Source organism: Camelina sativa, chromosome 8 (genome assembly GCF_000633955.1).
Source record: "Camelina sativa cultivar DH55 chromosome 8, Cs, whole genome shotgun sequence".
NCBI lineage: Eukaryota > Viridiplantae > Streptophyta > Magnoliopsida > Brassicales > Brassicaceae > Camelina > Camelina sativa.
Genome location: NC_025692.1, coordinates 25423614 through 25447527, shown reverse-complemented (window position 1 = coordinate 25447527; position 23914 = coordinate 25423614). Strand labels below are relative to the sequence as shown.

The 23914-nt window shown below is 36.3% G+C and overlaps 7 protein-coding genes and 1 pseudogene across 7 annotated transcripts; 7 read left to right on the top strand and 1 right to left on the bottom strand.

The window, feature by feature from the left end:
* Positions 3813-5972, top strand: LOC104708580. Its single transcript, XM_010425175.2, has one exon. It carries the CDS (start codon positions 4235-4237, stop codon positions 5807-5809), a length of 1575 nt encoding a protein of 524 aa, XP_010423477.1. The 5' UTR covers positions 3813-4234; the 3' UTR covers positions 5810-5972.
* LOC104708579 lies at positions 7501-8621 on the top strand. The gene is made up of 3 exons (XM_010425174.2): positions 7501-7969; positions 8232-8301; positions 8412-8621. Exons 1-3 carry the CDS (start codon positions 7571-7573, stop codon positions 8453-8455), a joined length of 513 nt encoding a protein of 170 aa, XP_010423476.1. The 5' UTR covers positions 7501-7570; the 3' UTR covers positions 8456-8621.
* Positions 9333-10213, top strand: LOC104708576 (protein SODIUM POTASSIUM ROOT DEFECTIVE 1-like). The gene is made up of 3 exons (XM_010425172.2): positions 9333-9504; positions 9692-9767; positions 9885-10213. The coding sequence occupies exons 1-3, from the start codon at positions 9496-9498 to the stop codon at positions 10031-10033; spliced, it is 234 nt and encodes a 77-aa protein (XP_010423474.1). The 5' UTR covers positions 9333-9495; the 3' UTR covers positions 10034-10213.
* Positions 10229-11395, bottom strand: LOC109126009 (cytochrome b-c1 complex subunit 8-like). Its single transcript, XM_019228957.1, has 2 exons — positions 11199-11395; positions 10229-10468 (listed from the first exon to the last, which is right to left on the bottom strand). The coding sequence occupies exons 1-2, from the start codon at positions 11366-11368 to the stop codon at positions 10420-10422; spliced, it is 219 nt and encodes a 72-aa protein (XP_019084502.1). The 5' UTR covers positions 11369-11395; the 3' UTR covers positions 10229-10419.
* Positions 11469-12535, top strand: LOC104708578 (PRA1 family protein B3-like). Its single transcript, XM_010425173.2, has one exon. It carries the CDS (start codon positions 11680-11682, stop codon positions 12331-12333), a length of 654 nt encoding a protein of 217 aa, XP_010423475.1. The 5' UTR covers positions 11469-11679; the 3' UTR covers positions 12334-12535.
* LOC104708575 (laccase-12) lies at positions 14307-16823 on the top strand. The gene is made up of 6 exons (XM_010425171.2): positions 14307-14503; positions 14612-14763; positions 14851-15095; positions 15202-15330; positions 15428-16372; positions 16465-16823. The coding sequence occupies exons 1-6, from the start codon at positions 14408-14410 to the stop codon at positions 16593-16595; spliced, it is 1698 nt and encodes a 565-aa protein (XP_010423473.1). The 5' UTR covers positions 14307-14407; the 3' UTR covers positions 16596-16823.
* LOC104708573 (dehydration-responsive element-binding protein 2A-like) lies at positions 17861-19669 on the top strand. The gene is made up of 2 exons (XM_010425170.2): positions 17861-18091; positions 18395-19669. Exon 2 carries the CDS (start codon positions 18421-18423, stop codon positions 19402-19404), a length of 984 nt encoding a protein of 327 aa, XP_010423472.1. The 5' UTR covers positions 17861-18091; positions 18395-18420; the 3' UTR covers positions 19405-19669.
* On the top strand, positions 22853-23914 carry LOC104708572 (annotated as a pseudogene).

Below are 23914 nucleotides of genomic sequence, written 5' to 3'. Positions count from 1 at the left end.
TTCTTGACATTGACGCAAAACCCACAATACCCTCCTTCTACGTCACCCTTACTCGTCGATTACAACATTGCTGAGTCTGAGAAGATAGGAGCTTCTACCCAACCTTTTTGTTTTTGGACTGTTTTATCGCTTTGCTTAACCTGCTTACGCATGGCTGGAACCTCTGAATGGACCTAGTCAGCGAGTTTCTTCTGAGTGGACGGTTGGGATGAGACCAAGTGAGACTTCATGTGACCACAAAGTGCTCTGCCATTACAGAAACTCTTGGAACAGAGCTTGCATTTGTGTTTGTTCAGCATTTTTTTTTGCCAAAGAGAACAAGAACCTGTGCCCACATTGTTATTTCCCTACCTCGTCCTTAACATCATACTCGTCCACCGTCTTTTCCTTGCTGGCCGTTCCACTTTCACCTCTGAATCCACAGGGCCTTCTATTGTTTGTTCTACAAAGAACTGACTAGAACTAAGAGCAATGAAACCAAAGCTGGACTTACTACCCCTCCCATTACAAAACCATTCTGAAGCATCATCATCTGCAACTAAATGAAACAAACAGATGAATGAAACATTGCACAAACTAGATGATCTCTAAGAAAACTGATCGGAATCTTCAAAGAATCACCGTTTATCTCAATTCCTGAAGTAGAAGAGAAAGTATCATAAGAAGAAGAATCCAGAGATGAAGCCGCCGGAGGCTGAGACGGAGGAGTTTTAACGGGGGAACATGATGGTTATATTGATCGAGCATCCAAATCGAGTAGATTATGATCGATACACCGATGAAAGCTTGGAGAAAATTAAGGATCTTGAGAACAGAAGCGAATGAGACATGACAGCAATTTTGATTGGAAACCGATCCGAAAACAAATCGGTGTCAATCAGCAAAACCCTCGAGTTTAATCGATTTTCCGGATTTGAGGTGAATCGGCGATGGATTCACCGTTAACCTCTGAGAGAGAAAAGAGAAAGGGTCGCGAAAGAGAGAGAAGAAGAAAAAAAAAATATTTATCCGAAAACCAACCACAATTTGACACGTGCCGTTCCTTATGGGTTGCTTCCGCTCTTTCCTGGAGAAGCGATTCTCGCATTTTAGACAATATTATTAGATTTTTTAATTTTTTTTTGGGACATAAATAAGAGAGCAACCTATAGAGAGCACTCTCCAGTGGATGGAGATGCCCTTAAGTAATTCACGTGTAACGTATTAGTCTCCTCCATTCAAAGGCACACAAAAATACAATTGAGTTGAAAAATGATAGTTAGTCTTACTCCCTTCAAAGTTTTAGTTTTCAGTCTGATTGAGAAGCCTAGATACAAAAATGAAGTGTTTACATAGCAGATAATATATTTAGGTAAACCGCTTAGGTCTTTGAGTATGATATTTTTTACGTTCGAAGAATGCATTCATGACAGTAAATGTTTGCTCTCTAATTTTGTAGGAAACAAATGAATGTGATAAATGAAAATATACAGATACAAATTATCTAGATTTTGATCGTCCTCACTGCAACGTTTATTTGCATTTACATGTAAAATATCTATATATTAATTCGCGTATACAAATTACAACCATGATATAATTATAATCAACATAATCATTTACAAATAAAAAGCAATACTAAGTACTAACACAGCACGCTCGTGCATTCTTTATATTAAAAATAACAACTACGACGATCATCATATTTCCTGAAAGTGGTTCTGCTCCAATAGCTTCCATGTGTAAGGTATCTCAAAGTCTTACGATCCTTAATCCGAACCAAGTCAACCATATATGTCGTCTTCCATTATTTTAGTCAAAAGAGGGGAAAAAAAACTTACTAAACTAAACTATATGACATCATTGAGATCATTTGACTGAATGTGCCTAACATTTTATATTACAGCTTTGGATATGAATAATTGACTGTGTAACGAAGATGCTGCAGATTCTTTGTACATTATACATATATGATATATCTATATAATTTTACCATCAACGCTTCGATGAGACGTTAAAGGGGGTGGGTACTGGGTGCAGTCAAAATACGAAAATATCCCAAAAGTTGATGTTATTGACATATAATAGCAACCACATACATATGAGTCAAAAGTATATGAATGTCACGAATGAGTTGACGTTTTCAACTTTTATTTACCGGTTTAATCATTGATTTAAAAACTAAAACCATACTCTACCAAAAATAACCGGGTATCGGTACTATGAATTATGGAATATCTTATGTATCCTGCTACAAGCTGTTTTTTTAAGGATCTTTGTGGGATATGATCATGATATCTGAAAGAAAAATTTTGACACAACAGTTGGAAGATTTGGTGTTTCTTTGCTCGAATCATACATACACTATACATTATCATTATGTACAAGTACAATGCATGTTGTTATGAACAGAGCCGTACCTAGAGATATAGAGGCCAAATGCCATAATAAAAATATATCTTAAAAAACTAATTACATTATCTTACAAATACATACAAAAATATTACAAATTTATAATTTTGAACGGAGTCTAATCTATATTAACTATCGGTGCATCATTTGTAAATTTTAAATTATGTTTTGTTTATTATGAAAGAATAATAATACTAGATGAAACCATTTATAGTGAATTATATACTTACCAATTGATTATTCATTTGTTTTTATTAGTTTTTATATAATAAAAATAGAAGGAAGCAAAATGTAAAATTTAAATTACGTATATTCCAATTAAGAAGAGATGAAGAGATTAGTGTGTAGTCATCCTAATTTCTTTTCCATATTTCTAGTTTAGCTACCATTTTGCAAATCCTCATTAACTCTCTACTCTTATTAAATAAAAATATGCATTTGACTGCCTTTAGGTTTCTTACAAAAATATAAGGTCGTAGGCGAATGTTTCATTTTAATACACATAGGCACGGCTCTGGTTGTGAAAGATGACACTCTAAATAGGCAGTGACAATACTAAATTGCTATTCAGAATTGTTTGATTGGTCTGTAAAAACTCCTTCTCGACAGTAACAAAGATAAGTTGACATTTTTCTATTCGACTTTTTTTGTTTCGCAAAACATTATGGTGGAAGGGTTCGAAATTCCCGGAAAACAAAAAAAATCAACGCGTCTGCTTGTTGGAACGGCCAGTTCGGTAGATCTGCTCATCTTTTCTAAAAACATTTGGGCCTAATGAACATGGGTCTCCTTTTGTTTGATGTTCTTGTGGACTTAACTCTTCACAACATGAACAAATGAAAAACCAATTTCAGTTATTACAATTCACAACCACATGTACAAAGCCACACACTGAATCCAAAATATAATAACGCCACTAAATTAATTAATATCACTGAACCACAAATTGTATTATGTTTTTTTGGAGTTTTAACATTTAACTAGAGGTTTAACATTTACGAAATAACTTAAGTTATTTGAGACAAACATAGGCTATACAACGTGGAACCGATTGATTAACAACGTATGTCCGTTCATGATGAGTCAGGAAACTTGTAATAATCAAATTGATTAATTAGTTGTCAAGAAGTTATTAGGACACACATAACTTATTAAACTATACTATACTACAAATGTTTTTTTTGCGTCAAATATCTTCTAACGTTTTCGACACTTACTGTTAATTATAAGCGCAAACCCAAAATAAAACATTCATTTAAATATTTTATATTTAAATCAATTTTCATGATAGATACTGTATTTTAACATTAAGGTGATGACGTGGCCCTATGACCTATGATGGCTCTTGGTCTAACTGTTTGGAGGAGGAAGGCAGTAGTGGAAACCGCTCTTCACCCCAAAAAAAAAAAAAAAAAAAAAAAAAAAANNNCTCTATTCATCTTTCGATGTCTCTCGCTTATCAATGTTAAAGTCACCATCTTTTGCTTTAAATTGATCCTTCAGGATTCGAATTTCAAACCATATAATCTTCAACCTCTGAATTCAACCTTCGTTCGTCTCTTTCGTTCTGGGTTTCTCTGTAACTGTAGCCAATTCCAATTCTGGGCATATATGTAACTCGCTCCAAAAAGTTTACTATTCAATCTCGTCTCAATTGAGGTTTTTTTTCCATCTTCTTTTGTCAAAGTTGAAGACTTTGTTCGTTTTGAATGTGTCTTCTTCTTTGAATCGCTTTCATACCTCTGTTTTTATTGGGTTTTCAGACCTTTTGCCAGCAATGTCATTTGACTAGCTTTACCCGGTAAAGGATTTGGTTTTACGTTTTTCTTGTCAGGAAGACAAAATGGGTTTAAATGATAAGATTGAAGGATCTGATGATAGTTGTAAAAAAGCTAGGGTTTCATGTCCTCCTGGTCTCTCAACATCTGATAAGACTCTGTTTAGTGAAGAAGAGAAACCTAGGAGATGGTCGGAGAGTTCGTTGCCTGATGTCTCTAATAGGGTTAAGCTTCTGAGTTTTGGTTCTGCTTCTGCTAGATTGAAGAGAATGACAGAGGAAAGAGATGAGGTTTCACGCTCAGTTAACAGCTCAAGCAACATAAATCTCCGGGAAAGAATCAGTGTGATGTTTTCTCGGAACATAGAGTGGGCTTGCTTGATGAAATTAGGTAAGCAATGGCTTAGAGACCCTCTTAACATGGCTCTTTTCTTGTGGATCCTTGTGGTTGCTGTCTCTGGTGCGATTCTCTTCATGGTTATGACTGGTATGTTGAACAGTGTTTTGCCCAAGAAATCACAGAGAGATGTCTGGTTTGAAGTTAACAACCAAATCCTCAACGCGTTGTTTACTCTGATGTGTTTGTATCAACACCCGAAACGGTTTTATCATCTAGTGCTTCTCTGTAGATGGAAGCAAGATGATGTTACAACGCTTAGGAAGATTTACTGCGAGAACGGGACTTACAAGCCAAACGAATGGGTACACATGATGGTTGTTGTTCTTTTGCTTCACTTGAACTGTTTCGCTCAGTATGGGCTATGCGGTCTTAACTTAGGGTATAGAAGATCCGAGAGACCCCCCATTGGTGTAGCTATTTGCATATCTGTTGCAATAGCAGCTCCTGCGGCTGCAGGTTTATACACTGTTCTTAGTCCACTTGGGAAAGATTATCATCCTCAAGGAGACGAGGAGAATCAAGTGCAGCCTGTGGAAGAAGGACCGGTTACTACTAATCGCAAGTTATCTCTTGAAAGGAGATATTCATTTGCTGCTTCTACAGACGTGAGTAATCCTGAATGGAGAGGTGGGATTCTTGATATATGGGAAGATATTTCATTGGCTTATCTCTCACTGTTCTGCACTTTCTGTGTGTTTGGTTGGAACATGGAGAGGATTGGGTTTGGGAACATGTATGTGCACATTGCTACTTTTATTCTCTTCTGTTTGGCTCCTTTCTTTATATTCAACTTGGCTGCTATAAACATCGATAACGAGATGGTGAGGGAGGCACTTGGATATACCGGCATTGTGCTTTGCTTGTTTGGTTTGCTATATGGTGGTTTTTGGAGAATACAGATGAGGAAAAGATTCAAGTTACCGAGCTATAACTTCTGTTGCGGGAGACCTGCTATTGCTGATTGTACGCTCTGGTTATTCTGTTGTTGGTGCTCTTTGGCTCAAGAAGTCCGGACCGCGAATTCTTATGAAATAGTGGAGGATAGATTCTGCAAAAGAAGAGAAGAAAATAGTAAGATTGATGAGGTTCTGGTATCTTCATTGCCTCGTGAAGATGGTGTGTTTGATCCGAGTTACTCACCTAAGGAGGACATGACCACGCCGATAACTTGCTTGGGAGGTAAAAGTGATGAAGCTCTAAGTCCACCTTCTCCTCCATTCATACACAGAGAAGGTAGTTAGAACTACCAAGAGTTTTTAATCAAAGTTTGTTTGGAATTTTTCTGGATTAGGAAAATACTCAAACGGTAATCGATGTAAAACCAGATTTACTATTGGACTCCGTTTATACGGTTCAGGTATATTTATTTATATTTAAACGGAACTAAAGTTCAAATTCGTTTTGTTTTGGAGTTTATGTAATTTACGAGTCATAAAACCATGCAAAGCTGTTGCAAAAACAAGTAAAAAGCCAACCGCCAACCACACATAGTTCTTTCGATAAAGATGTCACCAAACGTTCCTTATGTGATTAATGAGAATGACAAGAAGTTAAAAACTTTTTGCTATGCTACAAACATACAAATAATTTTGCTCACGTTCTCACAAAACTGTGGAAGCAACTTTGGGCATATGTATCATAATATATGAGAAACAGACAAATTTTGGTCTCACAAAAATGTGTAAGCAACTTTGGTAAAGTCTTATGCAATATGTGTAGAAATGACAACTAAAATGGAGGGAACAAAATATGTAGGCAAGACATGTGTGACTTGCTTGTAACATAATTTTTTTTCTTCATTCAAAACTTTTACAATGCACAGAAAATGAATTGAACATGGCTTGTTCAAGTCGATATCCCCATCTTATATTTCACTTAAAAATAAAGATTTTCTTCAATGGAAAAGGGTTTGCGTATTTTATCGCTCACTTAAGATTGAGAATAGGATTGAAAACTGAGAATTTAGTTGTAGTGCTTTATCCACTTTTTAATACCAAATTTTTAACTACTAATGAGTTATGATACTTGAACATACACAAACATTGTGTTCATTTCATAATCATATAAGTTTAAGATAGTTTGAGAGCAAGAAAAATGGAATGCTGTTGAACCGCTCATCCCAAGCAAAGCCATGTTCAATGCCATGATAGCAAATCATGATTTATAAAATAATTATGAAAAATAAATTTGTTGTGGTTACAAAAAAAAACAATATTTATTTGCAATAATATTTTTTGAAATTATAAATAGAATACACAAATAACTCTCTAAAATATTGCAAACATAAATAATGTATACTTATTATACTCCTTAATTCAAATGAATAATCCAAATTAATATTGTAAAGTAAAATTATGAAATATTTCCTTTGAGATATAATATCTTTACATATATTAAATATGAATACATAAGTTTACATAAAATTACAAAATAAAGTTAGTTTTATATTTTATTTTTTAAACAAATCTTTAAAATGCAATGTACTCAGTAGTTGATTAAGCCTATGTAAACCAGTTTCAGTTTTCTCAGGAGGACGAAGAGGATTTTCGAAGTTATCGATATGAAAGAGCCAGTTCTGGTAACTCTAAACAAGAAAGAAATTTACAATTCAAATAATTGCTTTAAAAACAAACAATAAATAATGTGGATTATATATAAATATTTCTTCATTTTTTGGTCTTCATAATTACGAAAGTTTAATTATCAATCGTTGACATACCTATTTTTATAGCTTTGTTTGATACATTTTATGGATATACATATTTTTCCTAACAAATTCTCATTATTTATTTTTGTTGATACAAATAAAATACATAGAAAATAGGTAAGGTCTTAAAATCTTTAAAATCCAGATATATATATATATATATATATATTTTGTGCTGCTATTCCTTAAAAAAAAAAGGATAAAAGAAATAAAAAGAAATAAAATTGTTAGTCTGTTAAACCAGAAATTGGAAGCCGACTAAAAAACCAGAAATTGGTAACCCTATAATGGTTGAATGGGGAAAGCGATGGTAACTATTACGACGGTCAGATTCTCAGAATTCGCCATTAGACTCACTTCCGAGAATCCAATCAGACCCCACAGACCCACTCCTCATCCTCCGCGGAACAAAGTCTTCGTCAAGAAGACGAGAGACACCACCACTCAACACCTCCTCGATTACCCCAATCTTGTTAAGCTGGAGAAGGCGGGATCGCACTCGGGTTCCAATCCCGCTCCTGCTTCGGGTTCGGATCCTATTAATCGGGTTCCCCTTGCTCAGGTCGTCGAGGATTGCGTCAGACGTTGGTTCCAGGATACGCTCAAGGATGCCAAATCTGGTGACGTTGGTATGCAGGTCTTGGTTGGTCAGATGTACTGCAGCGGCTATGGAATCCCCAAAGATGAACAAAAGGTTTCACCTTTTTCATTCTGTTTTGCTCTCATTTTTTTCTGGGTTTAGCTTGTTTTCCTACAGTTCTTCTAGAGTCGATACAAAGATTTGATTTTTTCGTCTCTGTTTGTACATTGTGTATGCCTTCGATTAAGCTTTCTTGTGATTAGAAGATGTTGTCTTCGTGTTCGATTGGTCTACCAGAGTTTGAATTAGGGAATGTTTGTGGTTAGCTCTAGTTTGAAGTTTCTGATTTAGAATTGTATGATTTTGATCTTTAAAGGGTCGTGCTTGGATTAGCAAAGCTTCAAGAACTCGATCATCAGCTTGGCAAGTGAGTAGTAAGCCTCCAGGTAAATAATAGAACTTTGACTTTGTTTGATTCTTTTATTGAAATTAGTGAAAATCTTGTGAGTTTGTTTGTGTGTCTTTAATATGGGGTTCTTCTTACTAATAATGCCAGGTTATAATGCAAGCGATTCAGATTCCAATGATAAGAAAGATTGATGATGACCTTTTTTCAATGTTTGTATTGCCAAGTGACTTTGATTTGTTAGTTTCTCTCTCCCTGTTCTTTGTTTAATACTTCTGTATTCAAAATTTGAAGCTTTGTATCATTCCGATGGTCAAAAAGGGTTCTCAAGTTAAATACCACACAAGTGAAGTTTTTCAACTGTGAGTCTGTTAGCTGAAAACATTGCATTTACCAATATAGAGTTTGCCAGGCCTTCTCTAGTTCTTTTGTCCCCAGAAGTAGAATCAAACAATTTGCAAAGAATCTAATCTGGAATCTGGAATGTCACTTGATATTTCTTCTTCTTCAAGGGATCTACGGCTAGATTCTTGTTTTAAGGATCATGTGCAATGAATTATGGGTTTGGATGGAAATAAAAAAGATAAAAGTTAAACTGGGACAAATGTTTGCATCTCTCCAAGGATTGATCCTGTTCATTGATAACACTGAATTGTTATTTCCAAGATTCACATAAGATTCTATCAGAGACCGTGAGTTCACCACGATGTCGGTTTTCTAACATTACATGGGAGTTGCTTTTTCTAATCCGACTGGAAAAAAATTCACAAAAAGTTGAAGCAAACCTAACCAAATAGCGAATGTCCGACCCGAACGATATGATGATGCTATTGCTGACTGATATGATTGTTCGCTTAAAATGTAGTGTGAAAAGGTGAATATAGTAAACGAACGGTTGTAGAAAATGAAGGAAAAAGCCTTTTACTTTGGTGAATGGGATTCTAACGCGGCGAACGAAAACAACTTTCTGTGCGAGTGGAGGCCAGTGAGGCTTTTTATTAACGTCCTTTACGCAAAGAATCCCATTCGTCATCTTCTTCTTCTTCTTCTCTTTTTGTCTTTTTATAACATTAAAACATGTATTTATAGGTTTGTTCCTCCTCCTGGCTTCTACATAACAAAACCTGTTTTACACACATATACTGTACTCTGTTTTTCTCTGCTTCTCTACACTAAGCGAGTTACAAAGGGATAGACTGATACGAAGTCGTTTTGTTCCACAAAAGTTTCTGTGATGGCTAACGTAAGTAAAGATCTTGTACATGGTTTGCTTTATTTCATCAATCTTTTCTAATTGCACCGTTAGCAACTAGAGTGTTCCTACAAATTATGCTTGATGCAATGTCTAATGTTTGTTGGATTTTTGTTTTTGACTGTTTTGATTCTTAAAAAAAACCTAAAAACTGACAGAAGATTCTCCTGATGGACAGGTTGTGGAGCTGAAAGTAAATTTGCATTGCGACGAATGTATCAGGAAAATACTTAAAGCCATTAAGAAAATAGAAGGTGACAATCGTGTTCTATACTTCTATCTTTCTCCTAAAATTTTCTACTATAAACAAATATACCTTGAAATATTATTTGTTGTTGTACTTAACAAATAACACATGATGAAATCTACAGATATAGAGACATACGATGTGGACACACAGCTCAACAAAGTGATAGTCACTGGGAACGTAACTGAGGAACAAGTCATTAGGGTTCTTCAAAAGGTGAGGAAAGCTGCTGTTAAGTGGGACGAAGACAACCAGACCCTCTTCACGAACTAGAGTCTTCTTGCTTTCCTTAGAGCTGTACTGCCCCTTAGCCATAGTTCGCTCTATATCTATGTATGCTCAGTTTTGGCCACGATTCCTACGCATTAGTTGAGGATTTGATTACATAGCACTTCCATCGGTTTCATATGTATGATAAAATAAATGCGATCTATACAAAATCGTCTTCCACCATTAGTATTCTGGATAAAGAGGATCACACATTCGGGTTGTTATTCATGAAATCCACAAATTTATTCAACAAAAATGCAAGGAAGCCATTTTTTCGCTTCTAATTTGAATGTATTGATGATAACAAATTGTCACTTGGACACACTTTGGAGAAAGAAAAATTGAAGAAAGAATTGGACTTTTGTAGAACCATATGATAATCTTCATGCTTAGAACCTGTGCTCCAACTTCTCTTGTTCTCTGTAGTATTGAGCATACCTGCGTTCATTTGCAAGAGGGAAAGACATGTTCAGGACATGAGCATTGAAAACAAGAAAACAACAATGATTGAGAGCATTTTATAGTCATGAGTGTCTAACATTACGATATGCACATGACACAAATAAGTTTACTGAAGATGATGTTGCCTAATTTTATATGAGTGATGATAACCATAGATAAGGCGGCTAAATATAATTCAATCCCTTTTTGGTTCAACACATATAAAGTCATTTGCTTTCAAGTAAAAGAGCATCAACAAGTTAACACACTACTTGTTCAACAATATTTCCATAGAATTAAAAGAAACGTTTTGAATGGCTATGGCTTCTCTTTTTATCATCATCATCATGATTTCACTATTCCTATTTGGGGGGACTACTTCGTCTAGATAATCAAATCAAAACTTCTACTGTTGTCACTTGTAAAGCTAGCTACTTCTATCATTTTACATCTCGGTTCTTTACAGTACTTTGCTCAACCTTGGATTTCATAGAAACAGTACTAAGCATCAAAATCGACACCAATCCATACAGATTTGTCACAAAACAATAACCATTTGTGTTCCTTAAACCACCATTTGTGCTGTCATGTCCAATAAACCAACAATCTAATTGAATCTACACGTCTCGCCTAATAATCAGATCGCAAATTTCTAAACAACCGATCCATAAAATGTGTTCGCTAATCAGACCGAGAGAAAGAGAGAGAGAGAGAGAGAGAAGCGTACGAGTAGGTGCCGATGACGGGAGCGAGAAGGAGAATAGTACTGATCCAGTTCTCAGAGACCTTGTGATGGATCTTCTCCGGCAGATCTTTCCAAAGACCCGTCATAATCTTCTGCTGAAACGGCGATAACGCGTAAACCACCGCCTTCAATTTCACCGGCTGCTTCCCCATTCTTCTCTTTTCTCAGTCAATCTCCGATTCCAACAAATGCAACAAGAAGACCTTTCAAGCCGGATTATATAATAAGCAGCGTATCATCATCCCACTTTAAGCCCACTGGGTAGTTAATGGGCCTTATATTTATAACTTAATGCTATTATCCACGTGTACGGTAAAGGTGCTCCATTGTCGAGTGCGGTCTATGGTGAGGCTAATCACATCAGATCATATAACGTTAACACGGTAAACAGGTTGCTTGAGAAGACATCAATTCCATTCGTTAAAACATACGCGTCTTTAATCCACGCGCCTCCGTGTGTGTGATGGCTAAGCCTCCAACGTTACCGATCTCAGACCATTCCGGTGGTAGTGGTTCCCAGCCTCAGCAAACCGTCTCCGCACCGGCGTTTCGCACGTTTCTCTCTCGCCTCTCGTCGTCGATCCGCCAAAGCCTATCGCAGCGACGGCCGTGGTTAGAACTCGTTGATCGGAGCGCGATTTCGCGGCCAGATTCTCTCACCGATGCGTATTCTCGGATCCGGAGGAACCTACCTTACTTCAAGGTGAATTACGTGACGATCGTCTCCTTGGTGCTCGCGCTCTCGCTCCTCTCACATCCTCTGTCTCTCCTCGTTCTCATATGCCTCTTCGGCTCCTGGATCTTCCTCTACCTTTTCCGTCCGTCGGATCAACCGGTGGTGATTCTCGGCCGTACGTTCTCGGATCGCGAAACGCTTGGAGTTTTGGTGATTTTGACGATCGTCGTCGTCTTCTTGACCAGCGTCGGATCTCTATTGACCTCTGCTTTGATGATCGGTTTGGGGATTGTGTGTTTGCACGGCGCGTTTAGAGTTCCTGAGGATCTTTTCTTGGATGATCAAGAACCTTCTAACACCGGATTATTGTCATTCCTTAGCGGAGCTGCCACCTCAGCCGCAGTTGCCGCCGCATCAACTCCTGTGTCAGGTCGTGTCTGAGTTAAGAGGACTCGTCCTCTGTATACGAAAAGCTCAATTTCTATGATTCTTTATTCGTTTCTTTTAGAAAAATTGCTTACGTTGGGAATGTAGAATTGATCTTTTTGGTTTTAAGTTTAGGAATTCAAGATTTTGATATTTTTGACCTCTATTGGTAATTCAAACATGTAATTGATTCAACAATTCTTCACATTACTCTTTACTCTCCGTGTACAATCACATTACTCGATCCCTTGGCTCTTTTGCATGTGACATTGATCGATCGTTTTGGCTTTCCTATGGCGTTAGGTGTGTGACAAGATTATTGATTACTAATAAAGCTTTTGAGACTATTGTTGTGTTAGGAATAGGATCCAATCATTACTAGTGTGGTTAGATGTTGGAAACTAAGATTTTACAGTTTTCAGTTTTCACCATACAAAAACATTGGTGATTCAAGCGTGGTTGTTTATTCTAACACTGTTGGTAAAACTACGGATCCATTGTCATCAGAATGTTTCTGTACTGAGATTTTGATTCTAGATAACGTCAGTGTCACACCGACTAGCTATTTTAAAGAATCTCGTGTAAAAAATACTTTGTTTTTGGTTTAGGAAAATGACAAGTGGGAAAATATCGAGAGAAATGAGTAACGTAGTACAAAAGTTGATCGTGAATGTTTGTTAAAACGCATAATGAAAGATTTGAATATTACTACAAGAGAAAAGGTGACTTTATTATTGTCTGTTAGTTTATTGTTTGAACGTTACACTCTAGTAGTTCAATGCATATGCTGTGTTTGTTAAGATAAAAACAAAAATAATCATGAAATTAATAGACTAGTATGAGTGTCGTATGACCCAATTCATCCGTGTATGGTGTATCTGAATATCATAGGCGCTCGAGTTCAAAGTTCAATTTTGATATTCAGATTATTGCGCCTAGTTATTGTTCTTGTTCTATCCCAAAATCAACTTTAGAGACTGAGATTTCAGTATTCAAAAGAAAAACGATTGTATTTAACCCTATATATATATATATTTTTTTTTGCATGCATAATTATTTTTTTCCCTATAATTGTTAAGTTATTGAGACATTTAGTCTAAAACGAATAAAAAATAATTATCCCACTTTGGAGTTTGGATTACATTCAAAAATAACAAAATGATTAATCTGGTTATGCCTAGTTTAATGATTAACATACATGTGATATCAAATTGCTAAAATCTTTTTACCGATGAGGATTAATGATTTTTTTATTTGGTAATTAATTATGTAGAAAACTTGGGATTTAAGGAAGAAGCTTGAGACACAAGCACTAGACGTGACATGAAATGACTCGAGTTCAATTCAACTAAACTTTGTTGAAATTGTGCAAAGTGTTCGGTGCAACTACTTACCTCAACTAAGTTGCTCCATTTCAATGTCTCAAGTTCTCTTTTCAATTTCGGAGGGGCAAAAAGAAAATTAGTTTACTGTTGTGCAGAACATGATTACAAATGTAGATAAACTATCCACAAAACTAATTATGTTTCCATGGTTGACGTTTCCAAAAAACACAATACAAACTTTCAAGGGATTCTAGATGGTAAAATATACCAGGGAGTATAATTTTTTAACTAACATACCGAGTTCATTTATTTGTCACCGAATCATTTGGAGGTTAGGTGTTTAATCTAATTTCTAAACTTACATCATGTTTTTGGCAAATGTGATTATGATCCTATGTGAATTAACATATATTTTCTGCCAACACTTTTGAGGTTGATCAACTCTTAAAATAGAAGAAAACTAACTAATTAAACGATGGTCTTCGATGAGAAGTGTGAAAGGAAGCAAAAGAAAACATAGCCAACGAACTGATAAAGACACTTAAATATGTTGGTGACCGGTAATTTTAATTTTCTTTTGAATAAATCAACACCTAATTCTTACAAACCCTAAAAATGTAGTTAAAAAATCCCATTTAATCTTACTATAAAAGGGATCTTTCCCCTTCATAAATCTCTCAAACCCTCCTCTCATATATTTCCTAATCACCTCATAAAACCTTAATCACAAAAAACTTTAAAAGCTCAAAGCTTAAACACACTTGATGACGACCGTCCACTCATTCTCTTTCTTGTTGTTCTTTTGTTCCCTTCTCTCAGCTTCATCGTCTATAGCCAAAGTTCAACACCATGACTTCGTCGTACGTCCCTCAATAAAAACTGCATGTTCATTAACACAACACATAACTACATTCATTAACAACTAATTGTGTCATTATTATTTATTTTTGTTGTGTGCAACAATTTAGATACAAGAGACGCCGGTGAAGAGGCTGTGCAAAACCCGTAACGCTATCACCGTCAACGGAATGTTTCCAGGACCAACACTCGAAGTCAACAACGGCGACACTCTTGAAGTCAAAGTACATAACCGTGCTCGTTACAATATCACCATCCATTGGTACATTAATTACATTATATACATCTATATCAAATTATATATTTAGTTTTTTTTATTGATGTATATGATCGAAAATTGAAAAAACAGGCATGGAGTGAGGCAAATAAGAACTGGATGGGCAGATGGACCTGAATTCGTGACCCAATGTCCGATCCGACCCGGGAAGAGCTACACGTACCGTTTCACTATCCAAGGCCAAGAAGGAACATTGTGGTGGCACGCTCACAGCTCCTGGCTACGAGCCACCGTCTACGGCGCACTCATTATCCACCCAACCCCTGGTTCCTCTTTTCCTTTTCCTAAACCGGATCGCCAAACAGCCCTCGTGCTCGGTATACACCTTACCAGAATATTTTCCCCTACTTGATCTACAACTTTAACAATTTATTTTTTCAAAATCAAGAATTTTAATTGGCTATTTTTTTTTTTTGTAATCAGGGGAATGGTGGAATGCAAATCCGGTTGATGTAATAAACCAGGCGATTCGAACTGGAGCTGCTCCGAATATATCCGACGCTTACACCATCAATGGTCAACCCGGTGACCTCTATAATTGCTCAACCAAAGGTAACACAAAAATAAAAACTATATAATATCCCTAATAACTTAACATAATTAAGTATTTGATATATTAAACTTATTGGTATATTTGTAAAAAATGCAGAGACTGTTGTAGTACCGATAAATTCAGGGGAAACAAGTCTCCTACGAGTGATCAACGCAGCGCTAAACCAACCGCTATTTTTCTCAGTGGCTAACCACAAGCTCACCGTGGTTGGAGCCGACGCCTCTTACCTCAAACCATTCACCACAAAGGTCCTTATGTTAGGTCCAGGCCAAACAACCGATGTACTTCTAACCGCTGACCAACAGCCAAAACGGTATTACATAGCAGCAAGAGCTTACCAAAGCGCCCAAAACGCACCGTTTGATAACACCACAACCACAGCCATACTCCAATACAAGAACACGACGACTTCTTCTCCACCAATCTTGCCGGTTTTGCCTGCCTTCAACGACACCAACACCGTGACGTCATTCTCCAGAAAGTTCAAATCTCTCCGTAACGTCGTCGTACCGAAAACAATCGATGATGACTTGTTCTTTACCGTCGGTTTAGGTCTCGACAACTGTCCCAAGAATTTCCCTAAAAGCCGGTGCCAGGGCTTAAACGGAACCCGGTTTACGGCTTCGATGAACAACGTTTCGTTTGTTCTACCGTCGAATTTCTCGCTCTTGCAAGCACATTCCAACGGCATTCCCGGCGTTTTCACGACGGATTTTCCCGCTAAACCGCCGGTTAAATTCGATTATACCGGAAATAACATAAGCAGGGCTCTGTTTCAGCCGGTTAAGAGTACTAAACTGTATAATCTCAAGTATGGATCAAGAGTTCAGGTTGTTTTACAGGATACAAACATTGTTACGTCGGAGAATCATCCGATTCATCTTCACGGTTACGATTTCTACATTGTTGGTGAAGGGTTTGGTAACTTTAACCCCAAGAAAGATACTTCTAAGTTTAACCTTGTTGATCCTCCACTTAGAAACACTGTGGCTGTTCCTGTTAATGGATGGGCTGTTATCAGATTCGTAGCTGATAATCCAGGTAATTAACAACAAAAAAACTATCTATTTTAAAACATTCTAAGCAATATTCATTAAACTTGATTTCATATGTTTTGTGTGGTGATGAAACAGGGGTTTGGTTGATGCATTGTCACTTGGATGTTCATATAAAGTGGGGTCTTGCTATGGCGTTTTTGGTCGATAATGGTGTCGGAGAATTGGAGACTCTTGAAGCTCCTCCTCATGATCTACCTGTTTGCTAGTTTCCAATAAAAGGAGACGTTTCTAGAAGACTATATTCAGATTTTGGTATTGTTACTTATTGAATTAAATATATTCATGGAAGATAATATGTTTGTCAGTTTGCGTAGATAAAATTGTTGTATTTTGTTTCAACGTCGATCATAGGTTTATATTGTTTCTGTCTTTACCAAATTGTTTGCAGTTATAAGAAAATTCAAAATTAATGAAACGATGAAATTTTCAGCTTATATATGACACCAACAGTACTAATGGGTTTTTTCAGTTTAATAACGAAAAAATGGGCCTAAAAATAATAGATCCATGAATGATTTAAGGCCCAAAAGATGGTATTACGTAGGCAACTGCGTGGGTTAGCGTTAGCGATGGCGTTAGAGACACGTAGTGGATGAAGTGGCCTTTGAAAGAGGAGGACACATGAGGCACATGCAAAGGCTATATATGTGACTGCTCTACTACTTTGCTTACAACTTGCAACAAACCATATTGTTTATTAATATATGGTAATGAAACCCTTGTCGCTCTGCTCAAAGTTAAGCCACCCAAGTTTGAGCTTCACCATTGGACACGTCTCTAGTAAGCTAATAATTAAATGTTTAGTTTAACTGACCTTTTTCATTAGACATTTCTGGGTCACAGTTTGTCGATATACTCGTTATGAAGAATTTGGATTCGTTTCTTTGACACTGAAACTGTTGATTTTACAATATTGGCCTTCATCTTTTACCATATACTGTATATATTATAGGGGAATAATATGCATATTTATAAAAAGTAGAAAATTTACAAGTGAGCAACTCATCGATTATTGTAAAGAAAATAATTAAATGGAAATTAGTTAGCACATAGTATTATAAAGTGATTTTATAAAAAATGTGGCAATGGACCAAGAAAAATCGAGAAAGAGCAGATGCGACGATGACCTGTTGTCAGACTACAGAAATCTGGAAAAAGATACATTTTAAAAAGTTTTTTTCTGGATTAAAAAATGGAAAAAAAAAATGAAGATATTTTTTAAATGGTTAAAATAGTAATAAAAATAAAGACGTAGGTCTGATGATCTTATCCATTTAACTCAACTAAAAAAAATAAATTTACTTACCCGTATCAACAGCGTGTTTCGAGAAGATTCGAGACACTCGTCGCTCGCAGAAGAGGTCTAAGCACTGATTTTCGAATCAAAGGCTGCCACGTCAGTATTAGCTCACAACAGATTTTAAATAAAATAATAATAAGAATAATCTAGAGAGAAGGCTATAAATATTCGTCGATACTTGTCTTCCCTTAAGATATTTTTGATTTCTGCTAAAGTGAAAGAGAGAAACTCAAAAGCAAGTGTTATATATAAAAGAACTTTTTTGAGAAAAAAAAAACTCAAAAGCAAGAGCTTTACAAGAAGAAGAGATACGCGCAAGAACACTAAACACGGAAGCGATTTAGAAAGGAAGAGAGTTTGATTTCGATCAAGCATCTAGTTTTGAATTTTCGTCCCCAATAGGTACGTTTATTTCTGGGTTTTTAACAAATTTCTCGTCGATTTCTTTGATTTTCCCCTAAATTGTTCTTAAAGAGTGCTCTGTTGTTGTGATTAATTGATAATTCTAGGGTTTATGTTTGGCTTTTAGGCTTTTTTTTTTTTTTTCCTTTTAGCTTCGATTTTGCCTTTTGGGTTTCTCTGTAAATTGGAAAGTTTAGGTTTTTGCCTTTTGGGAAGCTTCAATCAAATTTTAGGAGTTCGTACGAATTCAATTCCTAGTTTTGGGAACTAGTGTTCTGATATAAAAAGTGTTGTGTTTTGTAGATTGTGTTGTTGTTACTGGGAAGAAGATGGCAGTATATGATCAGAGTGGAGATATAAACAGAACACAGCTCGATACATCGAGGAAAAGGAAATCGAGAAGTAGACGTGACGGTATCACTGTGGCCGAGAGGTTAAAGAGATGGAAAGAGTATAACGATACTGTAGAAGAAGCTTCTACCAAGAAAAGGAAAGTGCCTGCTAAAGGCTCTAAGAAGGGTTGTATGAAAGGTAAAGGAGGACCTGAGAACGGTCGTTGTAGTTTCAGAGGAGTTAGGCAAAGGATTTGGGGTAAATGGGTTGCTGAGATTAGAGAACCCAACCGTGGGAGTAGGCTTTGGCTTGGTACTTTCCCTACCGCTGAAGAAGCTGCCTCTGCTTATGACGAGGCGGCTAAAGCTATGTATGGTCCTTTGGCTCGTCTCAATTTCCCTCTGTCTGATGGCTCTGAGGTTACGAGTACCTCGAGTCAGTCTGAGGTGTGCACGGTTGAGACTCCTGGTTGTGTTCATGTGAAAACAGAGGAGGCAGATTGTGAATCTAAACCACTGTTTGGTGAAGCTAAACCGATGTTTCATTTGGAGAATGGTGCAGCTGAGATGAAGAAAGACGTCGATTGGCTGTCTGAGTTCGAGCATAACTATTGGAGTGATGTTCTGAAAGAGAAAGAGAAGAAGAAGGAGCAAGAGATTGTAGAAACCTGTAAGCAACAGCCGGATTCGCTCTCTGTTGCAGACTATGGTTGGCCAAATGATCTGGGTCAGAGCCACTGGGATCCTTCAGAGATGTTGGATGTTGATGAGCTACTAGGTGACATAAATGGCGGCTTGAACCAGGACCAGTACGCGGGGAACAATGTTGACAACGGATCATTCAAACACGAGAGGCGACAAGGCGGATTTCACTCGCTGCAAAGCCTCGACTATGGTTACGGATTACCTCCGTTTCAGCTTGAAGCAAAGGATGGTAATGGCTTCTTCGACGACTTGAGTTTCTTGGATCTGCAGAACTAAACTGAACACTGGGATGCAGTTCTCGGATTTGTTATTTGCCGTAATCCCACAATGACTGTTGATTCTCTATCTTAGTTTTAGTGATGTAGAGAACTTCAGAAGACTGAGTACCACGTTTTTTCGTATAAAAGTGAACTGTACATAACCTCGACGACTGAGAAGACAACTATAGTTTGTTAGTCTGCTTCTCTTTGGTTGTTCTTTGGGTTTTCTTATGTTATATAACAGTTGGAATTAATAATACACACTTGTGAAGCTTTATTGACTCGATTACTGAAAAAAATTTGTTGATATGTTGAGATTAGTATTGGAGAACGCATATGCCTCATATTGTAAGAGCAAAATGGTAACAGAGTACAGCCAAATTGGTCAGTGAAAGAAGATTGGTTAATAAATGTTGGTCTAGATTTCCTTGACACAGTAATTAAATTACAACAATAAGCAAAACCATTAGCGGCTCGACCAAAAAGGCTAGCAATTCTCCGTGTAATAATATCTAACGGCGTGGCTGTCACCGTCCATGGCTCCATGTACGTTCTCTGTTTGTGGTCTTTTTCATGTTTGTATATCCGTATGGTAATGAATATTGTATCTCATACATGAAACATATTAAATTGTTCAATTTCTTAGGATGAGTTCCATCGTAAAAGTACTATAAATTTTCAAAGAAAACAGTAATACCAAAATGTAATTATAATCGTAGTAATCGTAATTAAGTTGCAAAGCAAAGCAGCTAATATGTAGTGTGGTTAATTAAAGCATTTGTTTGCCCAAAAAGATAAATCAATACCTTAATAAGGCCACATCCAGTCCCTCAATTACAAGTCCAACACCTGCATGTAACAACAAGCACCTAAGTATCCAACTCCAAGTAACAGACTAATAAAGTATATCTAGTTAGAATGCCAACCTAGAAGAAACTTAAAAGGTGACTTTCCAACGTTGGAATCAAAAAATCTCTTCATTTTTCTGAAGCTTTAAAGTATAATGGACACTCACCTGCACTCAGAGTCTAACTTAATAGTCTTGGTGCTCTTAGGTCTCTTTATTAGACATTTTTTTGTTCAGTTCCTATCCAATATGATGATTCTTTGGTGCTCTTAGGTCTAAGTAAGGCATTATTAGTTTATTCGTTTCCTATCCGATGTCAATTGTTTAAATAACCACCCACATTCTTATCACACTGCCACCTTGTTGCAATGCATAATCTATGACATTGCAGTAGTCATGTGGTGATAGCATATGTATGCAAGTTAGGACCTAAACGGGCATACCCTTTTTTCAGGATCAGCTTTCTATGTCAGTTCTTTAACTACCCACCCACATTCTTATCACACTGCTACCTTGTTGCAATGCATAATCTATGACATTGCAGTAATCATGTGGTGATAGCATATGTATGCAAGTTAGGACATAAATGCGCATATCCTTTTTCCAAGATCAGCTTTCTTGCCGTTGGGGTTGCCCATGCATGACTCTTCAACAATGAGCCCATCTATAGGTCTGGCGTTTGCTTCTCAAATCTAAACACTACTTGTAATGACTTTACTCTCCACTGTAGCCTGTTCCTCACTTGACCTTTCTTTTCTTCTCAGCATGTTTATCTGTCGACGGATTCGTCTACGGAGAAGTTGACAAGAGCGGCTTGCTAGGTTTTCCAGAGGCGATATATTTAGGTTTTAGGTTTTTTAACGACATAGATTTACTCTTTTTTTTTTTTTTTTTTTACAAGAGATAATTAAATTATATTTTGAACTTGTTGAAATTGTATTTGCTATTTCGATCAATTTGGTTATTTAGATTTAAAAGGTTTAGAAACAGAAATAAAATTTGGTCATGCATAAATTTTGACGTTGAAAATTCCATTAATCGTCACAGTTTAACTAAACAACATAAACCAAAATATGTGTGAAAACATTTGGGCCCTTAAAATTTTTATAAACTCAACGACTCCCAAGTACATACACGGTTGTCATATATTATAAAATATATTTTGTAAATTACTTAATTGTACTGCGTAAGTCTTACAAATAGCCTGATGAAACTTGATGTAGAGTACCATACCCATGTGGGGCTGTGGGCTATTTATATGAAATTTTTAAAAATTACAAAGTCGCGATGCAACAACCTTTGTACTATATGATGTATGAGAATATAATATTAAAATGGCAACAAGAACAAAAGAATTTGAGGAAAATGAAAATGAAAAAGAGGAAAGGATAATCTTTCTACCTAAACCAAGTCCAAAGAAGTATGCAAGTTGCAACATCCACTTGCAATCCATCCGGCGTAAGCTCTTTGATAAGGTCTCACCTTTCCTACGACTCTTTCTCTCTCTCTCCATACATAATAATAACCCACATCTACATATGCATATTATGACAAACCCATCAACATCTGTGCATGCACGTGTGCTCATGCATGTATGTAGTTTTATCCTTAGCCATGACCATGTCTATCTTTAATTTATGAATCAATTTACGACACCACATTTCCACATTCGCCTTTATTATTTTTTTTGTTAAAACATTCGCCTTTATTATAATACAGGTGATATTCGTATAATTTCTAATGATCACAATTTTAGTTTTAAATATATTTATCAAATTATCATAATTAGAACTTTGTCTTCTTCTTTTTTATTATATATAACAAATTTCATATATATGGTTCTTTTATCCACTTTAGCTTACCACTTTAATATCTATAATTTGACTCTTTTAAATAATTTATTTTGATATACATACGTATAAGTGTATTGTGTTACTGACTTCTTCTTATATTATTTTACTGTTAAATATATAAATATTTATTTCGGTATGGCATAGTCTAATATATTGATGAGAAGTGTTGGTTAACTTTAAATTATTTTTTTGTTTCATATAATTAATGATTTCATTTTAATACAGAGATATTTTAAAATATATATATATATATATATATATATATATTAGACATATACATAATAAAATTCTAGCGATACTATTTGAACGAAGTTATTAAAAAAATTTGAGGGAAATATCGCGCATGCAATACAATTAATTTCTCATAATTTGTTAACAAAAAATTGTTATTTCTCACAACTTCTACTTTAGTAATTTTGATAATAATAACAGTAAGATAGTTTACTATATTAACCAATGATTTTTAAATATATTTAATGTAACTGAGATAAACTTTATTCTTCTAAAAGCACTTAATTTATTTATTTACTAGATTCATATCTAGTTAAACCTTGTAGATTTTAGAAAAAAGAAACAAAAAACATTGACATGGAAAATTTGAAATCTATAGACTATAAATTTATTTGGTGGTATATTAAAGTTAATGAAGGAGGCGCTAGGGAAAAAAATCATGGAACATAAAATAAGTACAATTTATCATACATGGTCACATACACACACATGCATATATAAATATATGCGTACATACACAACTGTGTATATACATACAAACACAAAAGCCTTCACATCCCCAGCTATCTCTATCCATCTATCTACAAGACTACATACAACTTATAATAAAAGAAAAACACAATATGTTCATATCTTATTGTTATTCTATATTATAAAATAAAATTAGATGATCGATCATACTTTTTTAAAAAAATTTCTCAAACAAAACCAACTTGACAACCGACAGCAAACAAGATCAAAAAGCTCTCTTCTTTTTAATTTATCATCAAACTTAATTCTCTAGCTCTCGATCGCAATATATACTAGGGAATTCTTATATTTTCTCTCAAACACAAAAAAAAAAAAAGAAAAAGAAAAATTCAGAAGGAGAGATCATCAACCATCATGAGGTCGCCAGTGCAACTCCATCACAGCTCAGACGCTACAAACGGCTTCCACAATCTCCAGCCTCACGATCAGAGCGATGGTCCGATCAGGAGAGTGTGTCTCACGCGCGGTATGCATGTGCCGGAGCACGTGGCGATGCACCACACGCACGACGTTGGTCCGGACCAGTGCTGCTCTTCGGTGGTGCAGATGATCCACGTGCCTCCTGAGTCCGTGTGGGCTCTCGTGAGGCGTTTCGATAACCCGAAGGTTTACAAGAACTTCATCAGGCATGTGCCGTATCGTCCAAGGCGACGGGCTACACGTCGGAGATCTCAGGGAAGTCATGGTGGTCTCCGGGCTTCCGGCGGTGTCGAGCACCGAGAGGCTCGAGATCTTGGACGAGGAGAGGCACGTGATAAGTTTTAGTGTTGTTGGTGGGGACCACAGGCTCAAGAACTACCGATCGGTGACTACGCTGCACGCATCGGACGACGAAGGGACCGTTGTGGTTGAGTCTTACATCGTGGATGTGCCGCCGGGGAACACGGAGGAGGAAACTGTAAGTTTTGTTGATACTATCGTCCGGTGCAACCTCCAGTCTTTGGCTAGAAGTACCAACCGGCAATAATCCCCCATCCTTTTTTTCTATTTTTATTAATGCAATTATGTATGTATCTATTTTTTTTCTATTAATTCCTTAAGAGATGTTCGATCATCACAAAGGA